The sequence below is a fragment of the Uranotaenia lowii genome, chromosome 1, assembly GCF_029784155.1.
Source record: "Uranotaenia lowii strain MFRU-FL chromosome 1, ASM2978415v1, whole genome shotgun sequence".
Lineage (NCBI taxonomy): Eukaryota > Metazoa > Arthropoda > Insecta > Diptera > Culicidae > Uranotaenia > Uranotaenia lowii.
The window spans coordinates 19,870,389-19,881,502 of record NC_073691.1 but is presented as its reverse complement, the minus strand read 5'-3'; the positions used below and the strand labels follow the sequence as shown (position 1 = coordinate 19,881,502).

Genomic DNA, 11,114 nt, shown 5'->3' with positions numbered 1-11,114 from the left:
AAATAAACAGCAAATTACTGATTTATTTGTAATTTACATTTTGGAATTGAACTGACTGGACAAAGGAAATATTTTAAAAATTATATCAACTTGATTGCCCGATTGCTTAGATTCAACGTTTATTCTTCTGGCGTGCACACTGAAAAAATTTCTTAAGATAGATTTTATCAAGAGAAACAGGTGAAATTCAAATGAAATGGAGAATCAACTAACGGCCAAGAGGAGTTCAATTTGAAGTCATTAATCATAAAAAAATATTACCTGAAACAAAAGAATACAAGGACTTTTCTTTCCTTCATCATCAAAACAAATTAATAAACAACGTGATTAATTTTCAATAAAATTTGAAGATTTTATTTCTCAGTAATTGTTTGTTTTGTTTGTTGTTTTATAATTTTTAAACCTCCACTTGTACACGGTGTGTGTGCACACATTTTCCTATACACAATTGTTTGTTTGTTGTTTATCCCTTTCGCTTCTCTTGACAAAGTCCGTTGCTGTTGTTGTTTGAGAAGCACTGCAGGTATACTCTATATACAATTAATGTTTTTAAATAGTGCGTTATTTCTTCACTGAGGGCCTTCGTCTCATCTCACAGCTGTGTTTTCGTTTGTGAGCGCGTGTGAGAACTTTGTTTGCTGTTGTTGTTGGCTTACAAAAACACCGGATACAGTTTGTTGTTTATTGTTTTGTTTGTTTATAGATATTTATAGTTTCATATGTACAATTTTTCAAATAGCTAACTATCTCTTAAGCGTTCCGCGTCCGAATTTTCTCTTTCCATATTTGTGATTTTTGTTCGTATGCGTTTTTGGGGGAATGTTATTTTGATTTTTTTTTACATTTGATTATGATTCGGGAAACAAGAGTCAAAACAACAAAACTGATTTGTTCATTCCAAAAATAAAATGTATTTGTTTACATTTATCTAATATCACTAGTCAGTTTGGGAGGGGGGGGGACCTTAAAACGAACTAAAAACTCCTTTAACATTTTTAAACCTGTTGTTGTCGCTATCGTTGACATCGCTGAGCTGATGTGTTTTTGTTTTATCTGTTGTATCATTTATGTAATTCATGCTGGCAAAATTAACCTAAGACGGGGGATGTGGGGGGTCGTACGAGAAGAAAATTAGCCTTGAGTTTTATTCGATCTGCTCTAATACTGCTTCGCGTTTTAACTATATTTAACATAATTGGCTCGAAACTGCTACTGCTGTTGCTGCATATGCTCTGGGTCAGTTTGGCAAATCGGTTTCGGTTTCGGTTACTGCTGCCAAACGTCAAACGGTTGCGTTTGACGTTTTGACAGTTTCAGTTGTGAGTTACCCGTGTGATTAATCTAACCTTGCTTGAGGAACTAATGAAATGGCTTTCATACGTTCATGTTGTCTATTTGTTGGAGAAAAGTTTGTTCAAAAGACTGGATATGAGTTTTTTTCTGCTTCAAACAGTAGGCGAAGGAAGTGAAGTGTTTTGAATTTTCGGTTACAATTTATCAAGGGGCCCCAGTGGGACGTCAAAACAAAAACAAATTTGTTCCAATTCCATCCATAATTTACATTTATGGAGAGCGAAGGAAAAAAAACATACAAATGGGGTACTACTGTTCACGGTTTGCATACATTTGTTTCATTAATTCACTGGGATTCCGGTTGAGCAATCACTGAGCTTGATTCCTGTTTTTTTTCCTGGTTTTCATTCACTTGGGGTTTGTTTGAGTTGATTTTTTTTTGAGTTAAAATGAGAGAAATTTGAAAGCGTTGTAATTTTTTTTGTTTCTATCGTTAAAAATTCACATTTTGATCAACAACAATTTTGGGAAACTTTCGAACCTGTGTCTGTCGTTTAGGAAACGGGAGAAAAACTTTACAACATTTTACAATTATAAAAATAATTAAATAATTATTTCAAAATACTACTACCATAAGTTAAGATACTATACGTTGAAAATAAACTTTAGTTTTCGCCCTCTCCAGAGCAACCATAGAAGGGAGAATTATGGAAGGGCTTTTTTTTTTATTTCGAGCGTCTCTACCTTGGCGTTTTTATTTCGTTTATTTTTTCTCTTACAGTTTTGTTTCTACTAACCATTAGCTATACAACAGAGAAATGAGAACAAAGTAAGAAGCGATATTTTAACCACATTGCGGCCGACTCATCAATTAATTTAAAAACGAAAAAAATGGAAAAACGAACGAACGTACGAACTGTTGTCAGTTTTTAACTCTGACGATGATGATGATGATTATGACGTGATGCGCTTGAGCTTTGCGAGAGAACGAATTCGTAATTTTTGCTGTTCAATTTTATCGGGACGATTTTGTTTCTGCCTGTTTGGGCTGCCACTGTTTTTCGATTCTACATCAAATAAATATTTACAACAATTTTCTTTTTGTTTCAGTTAAACTTTCGAACATTTTAGCGAATACCCTTCGCGCGGCTAACGGTGTCGATTTTGGATCACAGCAAGCCGACAGTTTTCCGAAAACAATCACTCTTCACCAACAGTCGATCGATATTGGTGGATTTCAATCGAAGTAATCTGATGCTGCTGCAGTTTGTCAACATTGGAGTGAGTCACAAGTTTAGTTTTTCCAGTGAAAAAGTTAGTGTCGAGAAGTTGTTTTTCACTGTTCTTTGGCAAATATGATCACACAAAGGTTGGTTGAACTACGCAAGGTATCGAACCGGTTTTGACGGGTAAGTGTTGTACTTAATTTTTTCCCATCAAAGTGCAGTTAAATTGTTTTCGGAAAACTCTCAATCTAGCGCGCGTGTTTTCGTCTGCCGGAAAGATTCGCCAAATCGTTCCCCACTTATAAAATGTGTGTTGCTTGCTTTAAATAAATGCTATTAAAAATAATAATCACTACATTTTCCTGTTTGCTTACTACACATTCATCGCCACACGCGTTCTCTTCTATACAATAATATTTATACGTATATGAGTGTTTCGTTTTGTTTTTCTTTATCGGTTTGCTAAACCGTATAATCACATGTTTCCGCGTCCTGGTTCTGTTGAGCTGGTGTTAGTGGCAACAACTACAACGACTCAAACCTGGATATTTTCGTCCTCGTCATCGCTCGGAGGATTGCTGTCCGCCGATCTTCCCGGTGGGCTTCCCGGATTGAGCGTTGGACTGGGCGATCGCCGCGGTTGACTGCTGTTGCTGGGCGTCGTCGATCCTCGCGGGTTGTTGCTGTTGTTGGTGGCGGAGGTGATGTTCGTCGGATGATGCGGGTGTTGTTGGCTTCCTGGAGGACTTCCGTTGCTGGGTGTCGTCGGAGGATTGGCTCCCGGACTGAGGCTGCTCCCGGATTGATTGGCCGCGGCAGCAGCCGCAGCTGCCACTGCCTGTTGACTGCTCGCCTGGTAGTAACTACTCAATGAGGACAGGGACGACGAAGCGGACAGATGAGGAAAGGGGGCACTGGGTCCAGGGATGGTGTTTAGCGTTCCAAGGCCAGGAACTCCCGGGTAAATCCGGTAGGGTAGAGGTTTCTGCAGGGCTGCAGCAGCTGCCGCATGGCGATAGTAAACGTCCACCGCACTCTGGGGAGCCCCTGGAGGTCCTTGGGCCGGATAGGGCCATCCTCCCAGATACGGGGGGCCTCCGTACAGGCGCTGGAAGGCGGCGTAGTTGCCGGCCTCGGCTAGCAACTCCAAACCCACCGCCGTTTGTCGCTTCCATTTGGTTCTGCAAGACAAAAGATAAACGTAGGAAAACTCACTTAATAACGCGCATTTTATTACAGGCAAATTAATCGTACGTAAAGAATTATGAGCCAACTTATTAATGCGTGTACGGAGAAAAGTTTAATGTTAAATTTTTGCATTTCTACGGTCATAAACTGTTTGATGATCTTCTAGTTTCGATAGGGTTACCATCAGTTGTGTGGCAACATTTCATTTCACAAGATCGGCTGCATTTAACTGCTGCTACATATTTGACAAAGTGAAAGATGATAAAATTTGCCTGCCAAAATTCAGTCTGAATGCTGAACGTATTTCTTTTTCAAATGTTGCGTTTTAATTTTGTTGTTGTTTTTTTCTATTTTTTTTTCTCTAATTTTTTATTTTTTCTTTATTTTTTTAAAATATTTGTTTTTCTTCCTTTTTTAACTTTTTCATTTGTTTTTTCATAATTTTTTTATATTTCTCATATTTTTTGTTTTTTTTTCCAATTATGTTTGTTTTCTGTTATTTCTAATTTTTTAGTTACCCTAACGTCAAGTATGATAACATTTCTTCCTCTCTCGGATCAGTGTTCTCAGTGTAGTTAAGTACGTACTTTCAAACTGCAGCACAGCGATCTTTGCGCACCGATAAAACATACGAAACATTTAAATGGAATATGCATGTTTACTCTCGGAAAGCTCCCAAAGGTACTTTTGTGTTTTTTCTGTCTTTTTGTGCCTTTTTGCTAACCCATCCCGAACCCCATCTGCTGGGCTAGTGTGTGTACCAATTTTTAATTCAATTCCTACTCGCTTTATGTTTATTATTATTACCAACCAAAAGCAACAACACAGTTCATAACTTATAACATTCAACCATCAACAGTAAACCAGAAATGATTTTCGCTGTTGCACTTACGGTTGGATGCGTTTTGCTGCGTGCGTACCTGCTTGTAGGTATAAGAAGAGCCTTTAGCTTTTTTTTTGTGTTTGCTGCTGTTCTGTGTCTCTCGGTGTGCGGCGGGGTGTGAATAGCTTCACGCGGCGACGGCGGACGGGTAATTATTTCAAACAATTTCCACTTTATTGTTACTGCTGTTGTTTGAGTTATTGTCGTCCACAGGCATAGCAGGGCAGGGGTGTTTCACGCACGCACACACTAAACACGGTAGCACATTGCGTCGTTTGACAAATGACGCAGCAGCAGGAGCAGGGGTGCCAGGTGGTTCCGTCAAAAATCAGGACATCGCGAAGCTAAAAATCAGGATTTTTCAGGACACCTCTAGATTCTTGAAAATATTAAGGATTTTTGCCTAAATTGCATAAATAAAGGCGCATTACAGGTACTGTAAACGCCTTGATTTGTGCAACAACAGTAAGCAGCTTCTTGGCTGGCTTGTAGTTCATATCGAAAAACACCATTTAAATATCATCGCTGAACCGAAGATTACCATCTATTTCATAACCTATTTATTCGATTTTTTTTATAGTTTAGCTACAAATTTGATTACATTTGAGAAGTTTTTATGAAAATCAGGAAGAATCAGGACATTTTAGGGACCAATTTTAGAAAATCAGGACAAATCGAGAGTTTTTGAAAAATCAGGACGGTCTCTCGAAAATCAGGACAAATCCTGATAAATCAGGACACCTGGCACCTCTGAGCAGGAGGCCCCACGTGGTTTTAAGCTCGACAGAAGGCAAACTCACTGGGCTACTAGACAGGGTTACTGTGATTTGTTTTGTGTTATTGTTTTCGTTTCTAAATTCTCAAAAGTGGTGAAAACTATGAAGTGAAAAGACGTGTGACTTTTGGCCAATATGATAACAAATAAATAGGTTGACGGCGGCGGCAGTTACATTGTGTTCCCATGGGGTGAAGATGCCACATTCCAGTTCCCATCGCAGCATCGACAGCCATCATCATGATCACCATCTCCTAGAAGCGCTCGCTGAACGCTGATGGCAGTTGTTTGTCGTAAAAAAAACCACGGCACAGCCAATTACAATGTGAAAACGGCACGATTTACAAATGGTGGAGTCGAACTTTATGGCCGGGGAGAAGTTGCTGTTCCAGTGTAAAGCCCACCATTTCCCGGCGGGAACCAAACCAGTTTTTGGCGAAGCACAATTCAACCCACGCCAAGGGGGCATTACCGGGCATCGATTAGCGGCAGCAGTATCGGAATGGGAACAGGGAATCGGGAAAATGATCTCCTTCAACCGCAGTAAAGTTGCAATCACGCAAACTTGATCCGGAGGAAGGAGGCCGTCTGGAGCGTTTAGAACGTTTAAACGTTTTCAGCCCGTTTCGCTGCATTTGCATCCCGGCAGCAGATCGTGCCGTGCACTTACTTTCTTACTTACTTACAGCCTTTTTCCGTTGCTGGTGCTTTGCACATTTAATTGGCTCGACGAACTGGTTCTTCCCCTTCTTCCCACATCATCGTTGCTGGATGAATCCAGAAGCTGACAAAGAAGGAGGAAGTGCAGGCAGTCGGCGGAAGCGCATCAAGAATTGGAGAGCCTTTTTGTAGCAGTTTGTTGTCTGTGTTGATGAACAACAACCTGCGGAATGAATCATCCTATCGAAAAATGAGGGCAGCGAGGGGGAAGGGATCTCCGAAGCCTATCACGCGGAGCCAAACAATTACGCCGCTCTCCGGACTCGAACACGGCTTCGGCTTTGTGTGCAGAAACTTGACCATTTAGGGTACAACAATGAAGCACAAAATGTGAGTTTTGTATAGATTATAAATCGCATCGGCACGACTACGGCGACCGACGACGACGATGGAGTTGCGGTGATGGGGCCGATGAGGCAAAAAGTGCAGCAATTTGCTGGCACAAAAGTAATAATACAACAAAATATAGGAAAAAAAACTGCATCATGCATCGGACCGAACCGAGTTTTCGAAGAGTGAGATCCCGAGGGCTCCCGAGCAAGCAAGCAAACCGTATAACGATCCATGAATAATTGAAATATTCATTACTCATTATTTAATGTTTCCAGGTTGTAGTGTGTCTGAGCTGCGCTGTGAATGAAAATTTGCGCAGTGCTGCTCCCCTTTAGGTTTTTTTCTTCTTTTTTTCCGTTTAATGGAACATCACTGATGGTGAGATCAAACTATTCAACACGGCAGCCGCAAATTAATGGCGATTCCACATCAACCACAAGCTCAGGTAGCAGCAGCATAAGCTTCGCAGCTCATCAAGCTTCGTGGATCTCGTATCAGTCAGGTTCCAGTGCTGCGCAACGCATCGAAACGCAACATTAGATGAAAAAGGCCCTTTTCTAAAAGACAGACCGGAAATGGCCTTTCTCTCTGCCTTTAATGCATGTGAGTGTTTGACATTTCAATTAAAACCGAAATCATTTTCCATTCGAATGCGTCCATGAGTGTAGTAAAGTGACCGCGCCACCGCCAGTCAGAAAATTCACCGGACCCGGTAATGACATTCTTTTATTGTGTTGATTTCTATTGTAAGTGTAGGAATAACTTCCGATACGTGCTTTTCCCTTAACCACTTAGTAGTCCTACAGGTCGAGGGAGCCCTCGACGAGTGATGCTTATCTGGCCGGAGGGGGAAAACCTAACGAGATTTTACCGTTACCCCGTAATCGTACGAAATCGTTCCGGAGCGCAAAAGTACATTTATTAATTGATACCCTTCGAGAGACCTGAGGTGCTCTCGTTTCGTTTCAATTCGATTCGTTTAATGGTGTTGCCGTAATCGGTTCACTGCCAGCTTAATTTGATTTTTATTACTCGGAGACGGTCTCCGGAATCCGGCTCGAAGGACCAAGCCAAGTCAGGGGGTGAGGTATGATAAATTAATCGTTTCCCTGCGAAAGCAGCTACCTCCTTTCTCGTCGTCGTCTTTAAGCCCGCTCGAAGGTACGTTCTTGCAGCAATCGGCAGCAAGGTGTGATGTTGTGAAATCGAGAAAAAGAATGCGGTAAGAGAGAGACACGAAAAAAAGGTGACAACAGTTTCCAACAACTTCTGAACCGAGCGAAACCCTTCGTTTGGGTCGAGGAATAATCGCGGCAGAGCCAAGCTCTCGAAAAGTTATGTTGTCGAAGCAATAGGTATAAAAGACGCGCAGCGCAGTGCAGCCGGTGACAGCTCTCTGAGTGTGATTAATGGAAGTTTTGATCCTTTCACGTTCACGGCTTTTTCGTTTCCATGGAGTGGGGAAGTGAAGGAAAAAAGTACAGCAACAGTTTTTTTTCCTCTCATCCACTCGAAAACAAGAAAATCGATTAAAATTTTACTTTTGAAAGCGGTCGACAAGATTAATTAAAAAGTTATGATTACTGCAAAATTGTGAAATTAACACAATCACATCAACCCAAAGCAGACATCTACGACTAACAGGAAAGCACGCATTTGAGAAAATATGCTTTTTCTATCTTCCCTTAAAAAAAGAAATTTTTCTTTTGTCAAACACTTTTAAAAGAAGAACTTCTTTTCCCCTAAGGGGAAAAGAAAACAAACAGAGGGTAAAAAAAGATCGGAACCGTAATTGACACCATCTGCGAAACCTTTCGACTTGAGGAGAGGGAACAATGGCAATCGTTTGACAATGTCGCATCGTCTTTGTCGACCGTATTCTGATTCACTCCCCCGACACCGACCGAAATCAGACACAAATGCGAAGGCGGGACCCAACAAGCAAATTTGTCGTTTTATTTATTACACTTAGCGACGCGCAACCGGAGCTCGACTTGAACACACAAATAAACAGACAGGCAGAGACAAGACAGGGGAAATAACAGTGGAATGCCCCCACATCGCCTAACGAGAGCCAATGAGCGCGGCGACGATGACTTTCCGACCGAATGAACGAACAAACGGCGTCGTTGTCGTCTCGTGCCCAATGAACTGTGTAGAAACAAACCCGCGCGCCCACCCAATCCAATGAGCGGGTTCGGTCGGAAACGAAAGACGGTTATTGTTTTTTCGAACTGGGGTTCTCTCTCGCTCGAAAATGGCTGACAACAACAAACCGGTAAAGCGACACGCCAGTCGATCGTTTTATTGATTTGTCTGTTACCTTTACAGCTGGAAATCGGCTAAGCGCGCTTTAACAAACCGTTATAATTTAACGGTCCCACAAAGGTAAAGGGAAAAATCGCGAAAAGGGCGTCGTCGCTCTCTGTATCGCTTTGCAGCGAACAATCAATAGCAAATTACAAGTGAGTGTCTTAATCATTAATCTACCGCGCGCCGCAACCGGTTCGCGCCGGGACTAGTTTGCCAGCGACTAGCTAATCGCATGTTTAATCGAAACAAGCTCGATAAGTTAATTTTTTTCCCAAGTGGTATCACGGGCAGCTGTGAGCATATTTTTCCTTATTTGAAGTCAAACTTACATAAACGAATTTTTAAGACAAAATTTTAATTTTTTTATAAATTTTGTTTTTTTTTTCCTCTTTTTAGATAATTTTTCATCAGAGTGCACGCCAGTCCAAACGCAAAAGCTCCGACTCACAGGGCAGTCATTGGTAATCGGTAACAAAACAACTGTCAATCGCGATCGCAGCAACCGTGCAATTTTCGGACCACTTTGAGGGCGAATCAATCCACCGATCGATCAAAGCGTGCCGGTAAGTATCCATCTAGCAAAGTACGTTGATTTTTGGCCAATATGATAACAAACAAACAGGTGAGTGAGCCGGAAATCGTTACCGCAATAAGTACCCGGCAGCGAGCGGGACCTATCTGTGACAACCGTTCATTACGGTCGACTAATGAGCGAAATGCTCATTACCCAGAACAAATAAAGTAATGGAAAAATCACAGGACAGTCCATTTGTGCCATTTATTTGCTCTTGGAGTGAGTTAGTGACTAGTGTCTGTGCTTGTGTTTACCGGGTACAAAACCATATCATCATGTTGTTTTGTGTGTCTCCTCAATCTGGTTTAGCGACGACTATGTGGTTTGCTGCTGACAGTTGGCGAACCAAAAAGCATCAAATGATGCTAATGCAAATTATGTCATTCCATTTTTCGATCAAAATGTTAAATTATTATTTAACCTTCGCTGCTGCTGCAGTGAGTTTGTGTGATTGTGGTCAATCGAACAGACGAACAGAAACCGCATACCACACTGTCACTCGGAGGAGGATTGGGAGGCCGAGAATCGATTCGAATCGAATCGGCAGCCACAACCATACGCACCTGTCATTATTGGGGAGCTTTGATTTATTGTTTGTGGTTTTGCGATATCAATTTATTTATTATTTCAGTTGCGCTCGCTCGAGAAAAAAAAACACAACAACCATGATTTAATACCTGATTAAATTACTCGTCCCTGCAATCAAGCAAGAGTGCCATCTGCTGCGAACGACAGGTTGAATCAAGGGAGGACGGCTGCAGGCGGTCAAATCAGACAGCAAACAGCACACAAATTGGCACACATGTGTGTCATGATACGACCACCTCAATTGGCAATCACCGACAGAGCGAGAACGAATCGAATCGATGAGAAAAATGTAGTTTGCGTTACAATCACCGAACACCGGTTGACGGCATCGACGAATGTTGGTGTAGTAACAGAAAAAAAAACTGAAGCACTGGCAAATTTGTCGCCGCTAACTGAGGGCCTTCACCAAACGATATAGGAATGCACAGAAGGACTTTGACCGCAATGGGCCTCGATGGAGAAAACATAAAAATTCTTATGACTGTAACCGCATAAAAACCGCAGCGAACCTATTAAGATAACAGTGCTTCGGCTTTTTTTTCTGCCTTCCGAAACTATAATGGACTTATTGCTTTGCATTTTCCTGACCATTACTGACTGCTTGGCGGAGGAAGGAAATTCCAGCTTTCGTATGCAAACTTCCAGTCGACCTTTCCGGTTTTTTGTTGGTTGGCCCCCGGGAAAATTTACCTCCCGGTTTGCCTTTCGTTAACCGTGGGGAGGGGAACAGCTTTGCTTAAAATCCGATTTAATCGCACTTGATGTGTGTGCTGTTGTTTTTTATTGCCTGTGCTCTAACAACTATAACCTTAAGCCGGGGTGCCACTGTTATTTATGAGGTGTGTGAGCCGAACTTGAGAGACGACTACACCTGCTTTCCTTTGCTCCTTCTTGAAGTTGGAGTGTGTGTTTTTGCACCATTTCACTCTAGCCCGGGGCTAGTTAGCTGGATTCGCGAAACGCGGAGGAAAATACCGTTTAACTATTGCATGTCAATTGGCGCTTGTAGATAAAGTTGGCCAGAAATTAACGCGTTTTGTCGTATGCAAATTTGACCCGGTTTTTTCTCTCTTTTTCTTTACAGCGCTCCTACTAACCTCACCTCAAGCAGGACCTGAAGAAGACGAAGGCGGTAGACTGGCTGACCACGGAGCGAAACACAAACCGATAGCGACCACCAAACACTCGTGTTTCAGTATGTATGCGTAAGTGCAAAAGGAA

At 41.8% G+C, this 11,114-nt stretch overlaps 1 protein-coding gene across 1 annotated transcript in view; it reads right to left on the bottom strand.

Annotated features, from left to right (window-relative positions):
* Window positions 1-327: 327 nt before the first annotated feature.
* LOC129745452 (homeobox protein B-H1) overlaps window positions 328-11,114 on the bottom strand; it is a 70,644-nt gene continuing 59,857 nt past the window's right edge. The window contains exon 3 of the mRNA XM_055738552.1: window positions 328-3,700. Coding sequence (XP_055594527.1) covers window positions 3,055-3,700 — 646 coding nt within the window. The 3' untranslated portion in view covers window positions 328-3,054. The remainder of the gene's footprint in view (window positions 3,701-11,114) is intronic.